Genomic DNA, 17,843 nt, shown 5'->3' on the forward strand with positions numbered 1-17,843 from the left:
TCCCATTGGATGATGCCACCTATTGGACTTTATTAAAAAGGGCAAAACAGCTCAAAGAAAATAAAAACTTTATACTAGGCCTGTTTTTTTCCGGAAAGAACGTTAAACTTTCCTACAGTTCAATAGCAAGAAAAAGAGCTTCTTTTGGGACATCCTGAATTATGGTACCTCATTAGAAAAGAACTAAAAATAGAGGCAGAAAAAACACAGGTAACACTGACTATCTCTTGCAAAGAAAAAGTAGTTCAGAAAAAAACATACAGTTTATGTTTAACAAGATAGCTTTTATCCATTTTTCCAATGGGTCTATAAACAACAGCCACAGAATTTTAGGGTTTTGCTCGATTTACTTTTAGCTGAAGTATGTTGAAGGTGGTAATTTTTAATTGACCTTGAACTTGTGGTGGTAAAATTATTAAGATTGAGAGGTGTGGCAATAAGTTATCTTTATTAAAAGACCAGTCTTTTCAGCCAAAAGCTAACAGTCTGTGAATGTTTTCAAATTCCCACTTCTGAGCTAAGATAAAAACAGGGTGTCACTAATCAGAGCCATCTTTTCATATTGCTGTTATTTATGGTTTGATTCTTTAGAATTGTGGCAGTTAACAAGCTCCCTAAGGAGTCCTATGCCTCCACAGATGGATACTTGGCTTTAACATTGAAATGATTGCTTTTCCTTACCACTATTTTTTTTCTGAAACAGTACATAGGTTGGTTCTCTGCAATCTGAGAATGGGGGAGCAGAGGGGAAGATGCTCCCTGCATGTTCCCTCAATGTATTCATAGTTAATACAGCTTTTGTCAGGTCTGTCCTAATTTTTTTTTCTTTTGTCAGCTTATTCATAATCCCTGGTGGGAAATGGGGTTGTTCATTATTTACCTTCTGTAATATGAAAGTAACAACAAAAGACTGATTGGAAAATTTCTTTTATATAAACTTTGTAAAGCAGCGATTATAATGAATCTTCATTTTTTTGTATTTAATTGAGTAAATATGTATAGTGTGCAGATGTGTTGCTCTTGCTCTTGCCATTATTATGTTAACAGTCTCGGAGACCAAGTTGGACTTGATTTCAAAGTTACTTTAAAACTTGGCACCTCTCAATGAAAATCTCTTCCATTTTCAGTGTTTGACATATGGTCTCATTTGCTCCTGCTGTTTGAAATGAGGTGTCCCATCTCAGGCCCATCCAGACTCTTACAAGTTGTTTGGTTTATAATCTTGACCTCAGCCTGCCTACAACAGGTTTATCAAAACAAAATTCTGCCCACCATGAAGGTCTCTTCAGCACTTTGTTGCCTTGAAGAATCTCTCCCCACATATTTTTATATAACTGCAAAACAATAGTAATAAAAAACGATTAATGCAAATAATTATGTAGAGGCAAGAATAAACACAAAGATAAAGCACAACATTTCAAAGTACTGTAAACATCAGATTTCTGTGTAAATCATTTAGACCATCCTTGTCATAAGAACAAGAAACCAGTAATCTTTATTACTGTTTGTTTTTAACGTGACATGAGTTGTATTAGCAAAGGTAGAAATCCAGAAACAAGGTTATATTAAGCTAATCTTTGTTCCATCCAAATGTGAAGACAGGTCTGTTGTTACCTTTGTTTCAACACATTTCTGGACAGTAATATAACTTCTCTTCTAGATGTGAACTAATGCTCAATTTGAGCCTAAGAAATTCTTCTCTCAGAAGTGGATTGCTAATTTATCATCAATTTGCAATTTTACATGGAAGAGTAAAAAAAAAGTACATCGGAAGTAAATTTTGCAAAAGCCTAATTTTAGCAACATTTCTTATTTCATAATTAACTGAAGTTTAAAACTTTCAATATCATTCTGGAAAGATGAGGAAAGGAAAGCCGTATTTCCAGCAGTAAGATAGAGTACAGTACAATGAAATATTAATGTAGTAAAAAAGCAATCAGTGAGGTAAAGTGAAAAGCCTTTCTTCTATTTAATACTAAATACATTTTTACCTTGATTACATGAGCCAGCATTAACTATTTATTGCATTCAATGTTCCATGTAATATTGTCTAACAATTTTTAATTAATGTTGAAATAAATGTGGCAATCACTTCACATATTTAAGCAGAGATTGTCAAAACTTCTATGCCAAAACCATGTCTGCACCATGAAATTTTCTTTTAAAGGGAATCTGAATTCTTCTCTGGTGCTTAAAGCTGTCCATAACAAATTCTGAAACTTTTCTTCTGCTCTATGATCGGTGGCTCATAGTAGAATGCCCTCTATTGCAGCTTACTCTGAATTAAATTCATTCTCCTGTTATACTTGGTTAATCTATTCTTTACTATACTGTGATTTTTACTAAAATGTTTGTATTGGTTTCTGGAAGCTGCAAAGATAGAAACGAATAGGGAACGAAATATAGACAGTCAGGAGACAAGGAGCTTTATTGAGTGTTTTCTGTGAGTGAGGGATTGGCAGCCTTTTTCAAATTTCAGTTGAGAATATTTACACAAGTTGAAAACCACAAACTTACAGGCAGTTCAAAAGCCTCCCTGAATTCCACAGAGCATGGGTTGGATATCACTGATTGAAATTATTTTCTCAATATGATTCAATGAATTTATAAAAAATTAGTACAGAAGGAAGTCAGTAGTGTTTAGAGTCCTATGTGCGTATTTCATATATTAGACTCTTAATATGAATCTCTAATATTAATAAGTCTCTGTGCCTTCTACACTTGCATGAGCTGAGAGCTAGTCAAAACCATCACATGACATCTTTATCAGCTAAGAAATCTCCATCTGACTGTTAAAAATGGGATAATATTCTAGGAATGGATCACTGTGTACTTGTACCATATTTTGTATCTCTGCCTATAGCATCTGTTCACAGCTTCTGTTAGAGACAGAATAACATGTGAAAATGGGTCTTTGGCCAACACTGATATTTTTAACATTCTTACAATTATGTTCCTCCTCTGAAGAGTTATTTTAGGAGCTTCCCTCCCAAAAACCTACAGAAATGGCAAGAAGCTTTCCAGTGATGATGACAGCCCTCAACTGAGAGAGCTGGGTAGGTAGAGCTAGCCTTTCCTCCTGTATTTGTAAAGGCTGTGTTAATAAAGTAATCATTGTGTTAGGTCAGCCTCTTGTTAGAAACATCTCGGCTGCTTTCTGTATTCCCTGATCACTATGGGAACAATGGACAACTTTAGACAAGAAGACACAGAGAATATTGGAAAGCATCAAGTACTTGACTCAGCAATCCTGACAAACATCCTGGCAGTGTCCCCAGGCTCTACGGCTTGTCTACAGTATCTATCCACCCTGAACCAAACTACTGTAACTGTGACACCAGTCTCTACATAACAGTTATCCCACAGCTTGGCCCTGCTGAGTAGGTTTGGCCAGCAAGCAAGAATTTTGGCTTGCTGAGACTTTGGAATGAAACACAGACCCTGAAATGCGTCAAGAAAAAAAGGCAGAAAGGGACCATGACCTTGGAAAACCAACCCCACGGTGCACCCCCATCCCAAGTCCCTTCTTGTAGGTCTGGTTATGACATCTCAGAAAGGATATGGAAAAGCAAAAATTACAAAGGAAACAAGGTCTGTCAGAGGAATGAAAAGTCTCCCACCAATAGTAAATGTATACAGACTGAGCCTAGGAAGTATTTTTCTAAAATACTCATAAGTTGTAATAATTATTTTGTGAGGGAAGCCAAATGACAGTTGAATTTGAAAATGGATGAAAAAAATGTAGGATAGACACACATCTGTGGCTATGAAACAGAATGATACAAATACAACCTACAGCATGAAATATCTCTTAAACCATCAACTGCCAACAGTTGAGACATCAGGGGAAGAACACCTTGATGTTTCATCTGTTCCATACGTTGTTCTCCTTGGCCATCCTTCTCTGCCAGTTACAGAGTCTTTTCTGAACTGAACTGAATCCAGTCATTCTTATGCTCTTAACTCTTGCCTTATGTAACTATATCCAAAAATTTCTCTCAGCCTCTTTATCTTTTATGTTCAGTGCACAGGTAACCACAAGAGCAAACTAGAGCAAGACTTCACAAGTTTCCCATTGAAGCTTATCTCCAGCAAATGCAAAATGACATTTTCTGCTGACATCAATTTAACTCTGATAGGACCTTCCACTGAAAAAGTGATTTTCTTTTCTTTTGTACCTGAGAAGGGTCTTGAATATGTTAAAGCTATTTACAGGCAATAATCTCCTTAATGATTAAACTTAAAAATTTAACAATTAGTTTTCTTACCTCTCCACTAGCTTTACCAATGGTAGAATTGAGAATGAAGTCAGGAGGAGCAAGGATATCAGCCAGAGCAACTGCATCATCTTTCAACTGTTTAAAAACAAAAGAGGTACATTTGGCAACTTCTCTAGCTGTCTATGGCTACTTGTGAACTACAGGGTAGCATAAAAAATATTTTCATAAAATATCAGCTATTGATAATTTAAGAGTAACCACAGTAAGCAGCCTAGTTTTATTTAGCTTTTTTCACTCCCAGGGTAACTGACTGTATTTTAAACGTTTTCCTTCTTTACTTACGGAGTTTAAAACACATTTTAACTCATCTGGTAATGTTTACACACCTAAACACATATATGTTTGAACTCTAAAGATGTCATGCCCAGCTTCTTCTTTGAAATGTTGCTTACCTGCAAATATATTTCAGTTTGGAAAGCTTTAGTGCTAAGAAAAAAATTCACAAACTAACACAATAATGAAATATATAGAATTGGATTGAAATACTTCACTAGCTTTACAATGAAGATTGCAAAGCCACAAATGCTATGGTGTTATTTTGTAGGACATATTGTTTTCTGTTTATTGATAAATCAATTAGGACTAGATTCAGGGTCAATGCATTGCTAAACTTTAGAGAAAATTATTCAGAATCTATTAATCTAATATCCTGCTAAATTACCCCTTGAATTACAGAATAACTGATATCTCTTTTTTTTTAGTATTTGTACATTATATTATTATATAATCACAAAAACCAGGCTTACCCTGTAGCAGAGCTCCAGAATAGCATTCTGAATAAATCTACCAGGTCGTTCACCTGAAGCATAGCCACCTGGAAACACGTTCACAGAGAAATTTATAGCAGTTAAAATTACACTGATACAAACCTTTTATACAGTTCTTCAGCTCAGTAGTCAAAAGACTAAACAGATACATCTCTCTAACTGAACTGAAAGTCTCATTAAGGAGTTGGCTGCAAAATTATTAATCTAAGATATGGTGAGCCTTTTGCTCACTACAGCTACACTACAGCATCTTGCTGTCTATCCCCTATCCTCTCCCCCAAGCTCTGGATCATACCAAAACCTGTGATCCCTACATCATCTCTGAGCCAAGAGAGAGCCTTTTGGGTTAATTTGTTGTTCCAGATTCCTGAAAATTTGGTCAAGAATAATTGTTTTATATTAGACAAGCAGTAAAAAAAATGCTCTAACATAAATCTTAGGATTCCCTACCCCTGCCAAGTTAGGACTTTAATCAAGTGGCATGCACAGTATATTCAGGGAGCTGATCTCACCTTGGTAGAGCATGGCCAGGTGTTTACTTAAAGACCAGAGTCCATACAGAGCGCTGAGATTCTTGAGCACGGGCTGCAGAGTAGGTGGAATGTTGGGGTCATGAGTGTAGTCATGGTACTGCTGTAGGACTGTTTGTTCAATAAAGGCAATGGCCAGTGATCGACAGTAGTACACCTGAGGAAACAGAAAAGAAGGACACTGAGTATCAAAATACAAAGAACTAAGCCTCAGCTGGTGTAAAATAGCATTGCTGTGGTGAAATTAGTGGACTTCTGTTGATTTATATCTCATGACTCAGCTTGAGATTAAAGAAATTCTAAGAAGAAGCGGTAGGAGAAAACATATTCTTCAACATCTGTGCAAAGGTTAGTTATAAAATAACTCATGAAACGTCTCATAGAAATAAGATTGTATGCGAGCATTACCAAAGTCGTTTGGCAGTTGCACCCAGACTTTGTAGGATCAAGTAGCTACATCAGAGAGAAGACCATGTAAGATCAGGTTTGCTGATTATAGGATCATTAATAAACACATATAACACTTAAGAAGATAGACCTATGTTGATTTAATATTATGCAGTTTTATAAAGAGGATAAAAATCTTCCTACTGAAAACTTATTGCAGTTGCTTCAAATAAGAAATAAAAATCTAATCATGTCAGCACAAGTAGATTCTGTTTATGGATTGCAATAGATTGCAACACATTTTCAAGGAACTATGCAACTAATCCTTGTCGACTATCTCATGAGAAAGACAAGTCACCAGTTACTGCTAATGCAGGGTATAAAACCTGCATGTGACTGTACTCACATAGGAACACTTGTCTACATTTATATACTTCGCCTCTGCTGTATTGTGACATATGTTCTACCATGAAATAGACTGCTGACTGAAAACATCCTATCTGGTGAACAGGAGGAGAATATAAAACCACTGCTGTTCTGGCTGATTTGTTGCAATGCTGTAATACGTGTTTGGTTTTAGCTCATTTGTTAAGGGTTTTTGAGTTTTTCTTTCATTTAGAATTAGCTGATTAGTTTTTCTTTTACATACTTGCATTATCCTTTCTTTTAAATCCACCATGTCATTTAAAAAAGGCATATTCCAAAGAACACCGTCTCTCTCAACAGCTGTCCAGTGGCATATTTATGTCCAAGCTCAGATACTAGTATGAATGGCAAACCACACATCTATTCTCTGCAGGATTAGGGAGGACTTCCCCCTTACTACATGGACTTTTTTAGATAACAATGTTAATTCCCTAAGTCAGAAGGAAGTAAGTCTTAATATCACAAATGAAGTATTAAAAATTATTCCTCTGTTATTCTCCCCTATAATTCTATTTCCCGCTTGCACTTCTGTATTGTTTCTATCAAACTACTCCCAAAATAAAATAACCTAGGGATAGGAATCTCTTCCAGATCCCCCACAGCATGAATAAATATTATGTATTAGTCAGCCACTGAGCTGACAGAAAAGTGTTTCTTCATGCCCAGAAAGTTTTAAATCAAATATGTACAAGTCTTCAAAGCACAGCTTGTAAATAATTTTCAGATGTTTTCGAGGCATGCCATTTAAAACAAAAAATCCTGCTGTTTTGAGGAGTTGTAGGGAGAAAATAAAACATAATGACCTAAAGTATATCAATGCCTATCTCAAAAGCAGTTATATGCCTGAGTATCTTTGGATTTTAGCACATTTGAATGTAAAAGAGAAGAGAACTTTCACACTTTTGAGTAAACCACTCTCTCTAAAGCACTGGGCCCAGCACCAACCTCCCCAGGCCTTGGCCAACTGACAGGAAATTAGACTTGAGTTTCTGGCAATTCCCATTCTGACTTTGACCCTGAAAAGTTTCTCTAAGAAGCTGCCTCTAGGGTAAAAACAGAAAAGATTTTTGCCACTCTACCAGTGGTTTCACATAGATCATCCCCTGTTGAAGCTAGGCTGGCTCTTTTTAGGTGCAGAGTTGAATATTCTTTCCTGATGTTTTTTAATGAGCTTTGCAGATAAGGTGAATGACACTGCCCATCTTCAGGGAACTCATCTTTCTAAGTGACAAATGACAAGTGCTCTTTCTTTGGATGCGAGCCAGCTTTTCTCATGGAGGTAGCAGAGGAATCTGGTGAACTTGGGGATATACACTGAAATTTGGAGTTAAGCCATTCCTAGCTGTTAAAACTCTGGTGAGAGAGTGGATCTGTTATATGTAAATTGTCAGTGTTTCTTTTTCAAGTTCCAATGCTGTCAGTCTGGTATCTTTCAAGAGTACTTTGCCATATAAGAATTGGAGATGAAAAAGACCTATTAGGTCATCTAGTTTACCTACCTGCCAGAGAAAGATTCTTTCCTACAGTATGTAGTTGGCCACAAGAGCAGATGGAGAAGTAATAATCAGATGCTGCAGTAGATTTAACACTAGTAGATTTAGTCTTCAGAAGTTGTGCTATCACAATTACAGACATCACCCAGCCTGCAACTTCTCTGAAGGGAAATATATCCTGAAAGACTTCTGCTGATAGTAGCTGATCTGCTATCATGTTTTATGCTGTGCACATGGACAGGTATTAAGTTTCATTAGTTATCTGGCTTGCTGCTTGATGGTTGAGGAAATTTTACTTCATAACACAAGCAGATAAAAGCTAACAGGAACTGAAAAACTTGAATGAAAATAAATAATAACAAAGATATTACCTGACAGTTGTTTTTTGCCTCAAAATCACTTAGCCCAGCCTGCTTTTCCTTACTCAGTTTTAGGTAACTTTCTCGGAGCAGGTAGCAAACCAGCCATTTATAGGCTGCTAAAGGAACTGTGAAAAAGAGAGAAGCAGAATTCTTAACAGTCACATTTATAATGCAAGAAGTCACACATAAATTCTACTGCAGTCCCAGTTTTCATTACTTGAGATGAAAAGTGAAAATATTGATTAATCAATGCATTGACATGACACTTTGTCCATTACTGTACATACAATAAATACCGGGAGACCACAGTCAACTTGTAACAGCACAGGGAAGACACACCACCCCTGACCATACACTAGTTCAAATTGACCCCAAGCTAGAACACAAAGTATACCCACAGCTCAGCTTAGACTTCTGGATAAATTTTGAGTAAATTTTTTAGCTTGCTAATTTTTACTCCATTACGACTTAGGTCTGCACGATGCACTGTTTCTTCTAAGAATACCAGAAGAGAAGACAGTCCACATTAATGAAAGCTCAAGACTTCCTACATTGCAAAGGTGGCTGACTGTAATCACATTTAAATTACTAGCTTTGTACATAATTGTGTCATATTTTTAGAACAGCCTGGAACTATTAAGGTAAAAAGCAATTCAGCATAAAGTCCTTGCCTGAATCCTGCTTGCTTGTTTCTTAGTTTAATGTAGAACATGATTTAGGCAACTGTAAGTGTTTATGTGCTGCCTACATTTAGGCAACTAAAGTAACAGTCCAGTTTCTAACAGATTTGGATTTCTTTTTAACTATAGTCTGGTTCAGTTTGTATTACAGAGAGGAGAGAACATGTGCTTAGGTATTAGTTTGTGCTCTGATGAATCTTGGAAACATAAAACAAACAAGAAAGCAAGCAGTTGTTTTGAACTGGTCTTTTTCTTCTAAGCCTTTGTGTTTTGAATTTATTCAGATTTTGCCCCATAGCTATTATGCTACTATTTTGCTTGGTACTGTGCATCACTATCTGAAGTTCAGCTTTTTTGTAATTATTTGAGCAATGAAGTGGCTATTGAATTACAGGAACCAACTTGATTGCCCTTAATATATTAAGACTGGAGTTCCTTCCCCCAGTATGTTGTCAGTTATACAGATACACTTTTGCTCTATGTCCTGTCATTCTCCCATTAGCTACTCACTTCTTTTCAGTTTTTGCCTCCAAAGGCCAATCTGGACTCACAGTGATACACAAATGGGAACAGCCTCTAATGTCATACTTGATTTGATTATAACAGAGCAAACCAGGAAAACTGCAGGGAATTTACTTTTTTTTTCACCGTTACTAATTTTTTTCTGTACAATCAAAAGCAACTGACAAAAGCAGAGAAAATTAATGCTTTTTCCACATATTTCTAAACCACTTATGTGGTTTTCTAAAAGAAGATATTCTCGTGATAGAAGGTAGTGGCAATTAAACACGTTGGAACTGGAAAACAGTAATACAGTGGCAAAAGCCCTAAATCACAGATGTAATTTTAGAGGGACAAAAGTGGAAGAAAAATATCTGATGCTATCCTCTATTCCAGAACTAAGGCTGGGACAATAGAACCTATTTTGAAATGCAAACTATATTCTTAGTAAACTGAAATGTATATAATACAAAGAAAACCAGCAAATATGACAAATATCTAGTAAGCAGCAGAAGCTGAATCTCAGACCTCTGGATCCTTTCCTCTGGAAGCAAATTAAAGATTCTAGAATCAGTTTAAACACAGCAGAAGGCTACCTGAGGAGTCCATGCAATCTTCAACACTAATGGCTGAGAATTTCCAGCCAAGGATACGATGGTAATCTTGCAAAATGTTTATTGTTCCCAAAGGGGATTCGAAAGGAACTTTATCTGAAATACCAAAAGAAATAAAAATTATTTAGGAGAAAAGAAATCACATTTTTTGGAACTAAAAGCCTATTACAAAGCCATGCATACACTGGACAGGCCAGATGAAATTAGGCCATAATATTTATTTTACTATGGTCGAGTCCAGCCAAAAGAGGACTGGTGGACAAGTGTGGAAAAACCTGACATCACTGCCTATAATTATGCCCCATAAGATTCAACTCCAATTGCTGAGTTTTCCAGCTCTGTAAGATGTTAGTGAAACTCACTGCTGGAAAATTGAATAAAAATCTAAAGAACTACAAAATGTAGTGATGGGTATTGATAAAAAGTTAGGTGATATGAGCTTACAATGACTTTCCCAATACAGAATCACATACTCCTAGAATGGGTTGGGTTTGAAGAGACCTTCAAGATCAGCTAGTTCCAGTTCTCCCATCCTGGACAGGGACACCTTCCACTAGACTACAAAGACCCATCCGACCTGTCCTTGAACACTTCCAGGACTGGGGCATCTACACCTTCTCTGCACAACCTGCTCCAGTGTCTTACCACCCTCGCAGGGAAGAACTTCTTCCTAACATGTAATCTAAATCTCTCATCTTTTAGTTTAAAACAACTCCCCTTTGTCCTGTCACTATCTGCCCATGTAAAAAGTAGTTCTCCCTCCTTCTTGTAAGTATTGGAAGGCCATAATGAGCTCTCCCTGGAGGCATCTCTTCTCCAGCTGAAAAAATCCAACTCTCTGGCTGTCTTCATAGCAGAGGTGCTCCAGACCTCTTGAGCAATTCCATTGAACCAAACTGCATTTCTCAGGGAGTAAGATATGACTTAACCTGGTTAAGGATGGTGAAACATCTAGCTAGCTTCTGCAAGACTTAGGAGAAGCAGTATTTATTGCAGCCAGTATCTGTGTACTGTGAATGCACCATATGACAGTCTGTAGCACATTATTTATGCTCTACAAAATGATTAAATGACTGTCAATTGCTTTCAGTATGAAATTACCTCCTAATTCCATTAGCTAAACACTGGTGATCCCAGCATAAGGTACCACAATGAAAACTTACCTCTTATGCAATTCATCCAGCTGATTAAGTAGTTGCTGGTTTGCTGAAGCAGGACGTTGTTATCTCCCTCATATGTGCAATTTGGATCATTGTCATTTCGGATATCACCCAGACGATTCACTTAATAAGAACAAGTGCACAATTAAATATATTGCAATGCACTAGTAGAAGCTAAGAGAGATTAAATAATTATTCTGTGACAAAATGCAAGAGAGTTGTCTGTTCCTGTACGTAAAACTATTATGGTTCCTGTATGTAAAACTATTATGGTGAACAGATGAGATTGAAATTTCACTGTTTATCTGGTGAAAACAAACATGCTGTAAAGATTTTAGAAAAGTGTGGCACTCATCTTACAAGGGGAATTTTCATCTATAAAATCTGCATCTTTATTTTTGAAATCCAGACCAAATTACTTGTACATTCTGTGCTGTACAGGTTTAGGGGTTTCTTTTTGTGGTGTCAGGTATGAAACAAACTTTAAAAATCTGGATATGAGGACAAAATACTTTCTAAACATATTGCTAAAATTCAGACAGCATGACATAACAGCCGTTGAAGATCACAACAACATAACTGTTCTCTTCCTGATCAGTGTATGCAGTAGTTTGTAACTTACTGGCAAGGTAACCATGTCCTCCACAAGCTTCTCGGCACTCCTGGGCTGCCTGCTGAGCAGTCCAAGACGCCAGTGGTTTGCTGGCAGCAGATAAAGCATGAATCTCGTGTGCCAAATCAGCCTTTGTGAAAAACAAGTTATAGAAGAGTAATAACTTCTACACAAGGTAAGTTTGTGACCAGCTAAAGTCATAGATACATGCAGTGCTTTATAATGAACAGTAACAGGCAATACATGTGTAAAATTTTCTGACAACTGCATATTTTTTGGTGCCACAGAAAAACCCTGACACAACTGAAGAACTTTCACCACCAACTTCCTTATATGGGACAGCAGTAATTTGTGTCAGGTAATGGACACATGGGTACATGTTGGCTCAGCTGTGCCAGCTGGCATGGCATTGAATGAGATAGTTCACTGTTTGCCAAACTTTCCCTCCCAAAAAAAGGAAAGGCAGGTGGTTGAAGGCGGCCCATCCAAAGAAAGCTTCTATTCCCTCTGTGACACAGGCACTATCTCTCTCCCCAGTCAGCACAGGGATATGTATAAAATTCATTGCCTTACACAGTTTTTTTTTACACTGATCTTTTAAGCATCTGTTTTGCAAGGAGTAGGAAAACTTAAATGTACACCCTCAGTTTCCAAAGAATCAGAGTGGTCTGCATTTACACTAACTCTGCTGATAACTCTGCTGACACTCCTTTGAAAATGCAATTGGAATTCTGTTTTCTGGAGACAGAGGCTTGATACAACTAAGGCTTGTTTAAGAGTAACTCCCTGGTTCGTTTTGTCTGTTTGTTTGTTTCAAGATCTCCTATAGAACAAAAGGAATTAATAAGGATTACACTCTTAACATTTTCAACAAACAATGAGGTTTTTTCCTATCACAATTTTTTCCTGAGAGTTTTGCCTCAGATTAGTGAGTGCACTGCAGACCTCCAGAGATGAAGTATCAGATAAAAAAATGAAACAGATTCTTCTGCGATCTGTACAAAGAGGAGAAATTAGAATATCCAGAGATTAGTAAAAAAATCTTTCATGACCTTTATTTTAGCTGAAAAAAAACTGGGTGTTTAAATAAGATCTGAAAAATACATAGCCAGCGTGTAGGCCCTAACAATTTATATTATCAAAATTTGCAAAAATAAATAGAATTTATATGCTATAACAAAACATACTGCAGTTATTTCAATTAAGAATCAGTCCTTGCACAAAGACAGACAGATTAAACTATTTCCTCTGCAAAGCAGTGACTTCCAGTGGACTGATTGTGGATGAGAAATTCAGCACTGACTCAAAAGTCTTAACTTTTTTCTCTAAAAATATTTATCCTAATACATGAATTTGAATTGCAAAGTCAAGCCAGACTCACAGTCTGTGCAGGAATTAAGAATAGTGTGATTTCAGAAAAGTCTTTGATACATGCTCCCTGCAGAATCATTTACAACAGTTATATGCTGAATTTCCACCCTCATAATATATTTATGATAAAAAATCTTCAAGAGAATATAACTTTTGATCCCACGGAAATCAATAAAACTTTAATCACTTCATCAAAACTAATTTTAATGCTTTTCTAAATGCAACTTTAATCAGTACTTTGTATGTCCCCTTTCTCTGAGACATTGCTCCATCATTCTTGATTGTAAGACAGCCTAAGACTTCTAAGTAGATCCTCCATTTAACAGTTTCCAGTTTATTATAGTAAGAACTTAGTGAAGAAGAAATATGTAAAGATCTCACCTGTCTCTGACTCCTTTGCTTTGTCAGTAAACCTGCATAAAACTCTAGGAAGTACTCAAACATGGACTTGGAGAAATAATCTAAGGCATATGCAGCAGCCAGGTAAGGAAGAAGACGCCATTGCTAGAAAAAAAATTAAACTGATTTGATCACAAATTGATACATGTTTTTAATAGTTACTGGATTGAAACAATACATTCATTTTTACTGTGTTCAAATTGGAAAACTGTTTAATGGAGAATTTAACAATAACCATCTAGTAACATAATTAAGTGTAATTATATACAAGTTACAGATATGTTGTTCTTGTATTTCATGACTTTGTGATAAACATTCTGTTAAACCAGTGCAAAAGTTCACTGAGGGTTTGGGGATCAGTGACATATATTTGCTCTGTGTTTATAAAATGTCTGGCATGCCAGGGCCAGTCATGATTCATGTGTTTCTTCAGTACCAACATGACAGAGGTTGTAACCATTTCACTTGCTTCTTCATTGCTGAATGTATATTAGTGCTGGTTGCATTCTGTGAAAAAAAGCCAGAAAACCAGGGCTGGGAAGCAGACAAAAAACCATCTTTGCTGCTCCATGCAACTTGAGGTTCATGAACCGAAAGAGAAACTGCTTAGAAAGCTTTTGTGGCAAAGGAAATAAAAGAACAGAAGAAGTGTTTCAGCACACAGAACCCAGAGAGCAAGCCAAAACTGAGAAAAATTGAAGGACTCAAAGAGCAGTGGGAAACCGGTCCTGCATTATTCAGAAGTGGTGCAAAGAAGGCAGCTCTCACCAGTTTGCAGAAACCCATGAAATCTTTCCACATTGCAAGACTAAGTGCAAACCTGGAAAAAAGCATCCACATTGCAAGGACAAACTGGGCAGGTTTGCTTTCAGCACTTCTTATATAATTACTTTTGTCATTCAGCAGATCTGAGTTTTCTCTATTTCCCAGGTACTTTACATACTCTTGCTCTTCTTTTTTCTGAGCAATAATTAGTTTTCTCCTACATAAGCTGCACACAAACATTGGTTATATTCCGCTCCAAATCAGTGCTAGCTGGAGGCTACTCCACAATGAATGTCATTGATTTTTATATTTTTATAGCATAAAGAAATACTAGTTTCTATATCTGCAGTATTCTCATGTGTGCAAGTTTTTTTCTGAAAAGGTTACTATTTAGAAGACAAACGTTTTTAGCTACTTCAGAAACATGAATATTTTTGGTGTTGCTATTCCAAGAATTCAATAACACCAGAAGGTCTTGAGTTGGAATGAATCCCCACAACTGCACTAGAATGATGCTTCAGATGACAGAGATGACTTTTATTTCACGAACTGTGGTGCCACTATTGTGATCTGGGTAGCTCTGGATCTGAGTTTCATGATATAGAAGCCTGTAGATGTGAATTCCAAAGTACTTACCTGTGTTTGGTATTCAAGAATAGGGATTTCTTCATCCTCAGTTGGTCCAAACTGACAGCGAGCTGCTGAGAAGCGAATGGCTATTGCCACGGCAAGCTTTAAATTGGTCGTGGAAAGCGCTGTGATCATAATCCTGCCATTGGATAAGGTTCCCAGAGCTGCACTGAAACGCTCCTTACCATCCTGAATGAAGGCACAGACTGAATGGTGAGGACAACATTTCACTTCCACCCCTCACAAAGATGCAACTTTGGTAGAACAATCAGAAGCACAGAGGATTGGACAATTTTATTACTTGACTCATTCATATAAGGCTCAAACTCTAAACTCTTTAGGATCAGCAGGGAAGCACAAAGAGCATTAAGTTCATTAAAGTCAGTAACGTGAGGTGAGGCATCTCTGAAATGCAACTGAAAAATGGCATTCATATCTCATGTGAAATTGTCAACAGCCTTATTTAAGTTCAGGTCTCTAGTACTTCCCAAAATAAGAGGCCCATGCTGTCTTTTCATCTATTTTACCTTAATATATTTAATGAACTGCATGAACTCAACAAAACCTTGTTTCATACCTTGACTGAACTTGAGTACTTTCCCTCAGCTGTGACATCTCCAGCTATATTCAGTATGTTTTCTTTAGGTATCCTGACATTGTGGAACATGGCAAATCTGTTTAAACAAATACACAGTGTAAAAATCTATGTCTACATAGTCTGAGGTGTTTACATTATAGAAAAAAAGGTCACAACAAAGGATTGCACAATGATTTTAGGCATGTCAGTGAACTGAAAACTGTGCCCATCAAGCCAGGTAGGTAATTTTAGGAGAGTATGCCTGGGACAACAAAGGCTTTCTGACTCAGAGCAGCACAAGAAATTCAAGAAGGGAAATTATTTATTATAACTCTTCTGGTTTTTTTTTGTTTTAAAAAGATGATGCTTAAGAAACCAAAACGCACACTTCATTGACTTTAGGAGACCATGTTAGCAAAGAATTATAAAAGTAATGGAAAGATGAGCAATATATTTTATTTGAGAGAAGGAAAAAGTAAAGTTACTTACTGAAGACCATGTACACAGGCAGTGTGACAGGTATTTTCCCCACCATCTCAGAAACTTGAAGTTAATTCTCAGTCTACATGAGTTCAGGTAAGTTACTTAGCTCACTATCTCGGTTGTCAAAAACCTCAGGAAGACAAACTTCCTTCTCCTGCCTAGGACCTGCCTGGACCATTCTGACTCCTAATAATTGCCTGCCACTGACAATTCTGCTGAACCATATGCTTTACCGAAGTGTTGTTTAGTCCAGTCTGGGGATTGCTTTGGAATAAAGACACTATATATTTTTATGAGTCTAAAACATAGATCTAGGAGGATCATTTGTGCTATTTCAATAGAAATGAAGACATAGCTGAAGTCGTGCACTGAGAAGGACCCGAATGGAAAATTCTCCTTTGCCTAAACTCACATTAGGAATTCTGTTCCCTGGAATGTGACATCTTAAAAAGGAAGAGCAGGATAACTTTTCTAATTTATGGCACCCTTGCAGCAATAAAGAGGGAAGTTATTAGAATAGGGACAATGTCCTGAGTGTTCACATTGTTCTGGAAGAAGCACTTGAACTGCTTCGCCCAAATGGGCAACACAATTTGGCAAAATAGCAGTAGTATCAACCCCACTCACAAATATGCCACTATCTAATAGCACTTGAAAAGCTGTATTTGTAATCAAAGAAAATTCCTTTTTCCTGCCAATACAGGCTGATCTATTTAAAAAGGCCCACGAGAGCCAGGTCTTTCACATTAATAAATTACATAAGGGCTGCATTGCTGCATGTGCTTTTAAATTATGAGTTGTTTCCAAGGAAACGTATCTGCATACAGAGTTTATTCAGCCTTCGAGATACACAGTCTTTTTGGACTTGGATACAGAGAAAGGCGTGCTATCCTAACCAAGAACCAGCTGCTTACTGGTCTTAACAAGGCTAATAAGTGCTTTGCTAAGTGCCAGTTTCAGTAAGACAACACTAGTTGTTAGAAGCAAGTTCAGAATTTCCAAAAAGCCGATTTCCGTATTTGTTATTTTCCATCTTTGTTAATATTTTCTGATATAACTGAAAATAAAAAAAATTCTAATTCAAGAAAGATCTTTTGGTTCCAATCACATTCTCTGCTCCCTACATCTCAAACAGAAACACAACTAAAACTGTATAACAACCAATATTTTTAAGCAACAGCATGCATCTTAGACAGAACTTGAGCTCTTTAATTATTACTGCTCATTGCTTTAACTACAGGAGTGTGTGGCAAGGTTTAGGTTCTTAAAGGTTTAGTCCTCTCTTTTCCTAGCTGCTGTACCTCCAGAGAATTCCAAGAAGGTGTTTCCTCCTAGGATCTTACAATGCAAGCATAAGGCAGGAAGCTACAAATATGTTCAAATACTGCAGCAGACACTAACTACTGGAGAATACTTTATTGACAGGATACCTTCTAGTCACAGAACACTGGCAGCTGTTCAATAGCCATTTTTAAAAGCCATTAGAACAAATGAGAATTTTAAGAAGGAATCCGTGATCATAGTAAGGGTGTCTCTTGGATATTTATAAAGGATCCCTCGCAAGTAGGAAAATATGCTTGGAAGAAAGCATATTATTTAAAAAGCTAATGAATAGGTGATAAAAAAATGGAATTATAAACCAGACTAAAGGAATAGTTGACCTAACAGAGACATGATACAACCTTTGCAGCACACATTTGGAAGCAATTTCAAAGGGCTCCAGTTCTTGAGCCCTCTCTTTACAAATACATATGTAGAACATGCTTAGCCTTGAATGTGATGAATGCTAAGATCCATGGTAGTAA

The 17,843-nt window shown here is 36.8% G+C and overlaps 1 protein-coding gene across 2 annotated transcripts in view; it reads right to left on the bottom strand.

Annotated features, from left to right (window-relative positions):
• Window positions 1–911: 911 nt before the first annotated feature.
• ACOX3 (acyl-CoA oxidase 3, pristanoyl) overlaps window positions 912–17,843 on the bottom strand; it is a 33,776-nt gene continuing 16,844 nt past the window's right edge. For both annotated transcript variants that reach the window (XM_071556880.1, XM_071556879.1), the window contains 11 exons: window positions 15,556–15,652; window positions 14,985–15,167; window positions 13,566–13,688; window positions 11,823–11,943; window positions 11,204–11,323; window positions 10,023–10,136; window positions 8,255–8,370; window positions 5,560–5,734; window positions 5,027–5,094; window positions 4,269–4,355; window positions 912–1,334 (listed from right to left, as the gene is read on the bottom strand). In XM_071556880.1, the coding sequence (XP_071412981.1) occupies window positions 1,215–1,334; window positions 4,269–4,355; window positions 5,027–5,094; window positions 5,560–5,734; window positions 8,255–8,370; window positions 10,023–10,136; window positions 11,204–11,323; window positions 11,823–11,943; window positions 13,566–13,688; window positions 14,985–15,167; window positions 15,556–15,652 (1,324 nt within the window). In that variant the 3' untranslated portion in view covers window positions 912–1,214. The remainder of the gene's footprint in view (window positions 1,335–4,268; window positions 4,356–5,026; window positions 5,095–5,559; window positions 5,735–8,254; window positions 8,371–10,022; window positions 10,137–11,203; window positions 11,324–11,822; window positions 11,944–13,565; window positions 13,689–14,984; window positions 15,168–15,555; window positions 15,653–17,843) is intronic.

The sequence above is a fragment of the Pithys albifrons genome, chromosome 5 (genome assembly GCF_047495875.1).
Source record: "Pithys albifrons albifrons isolate INPA30051 chromosome 5, PitAlb_v1, whole genome shotgun sequence".
Classification (NCBI taxonomy): domain Eukaryota; kingdom Metazoa; phylum Chordata; class Aves; order Passeriformes; family Thamnophilidae; genus Pithys; species Pithys albifrons.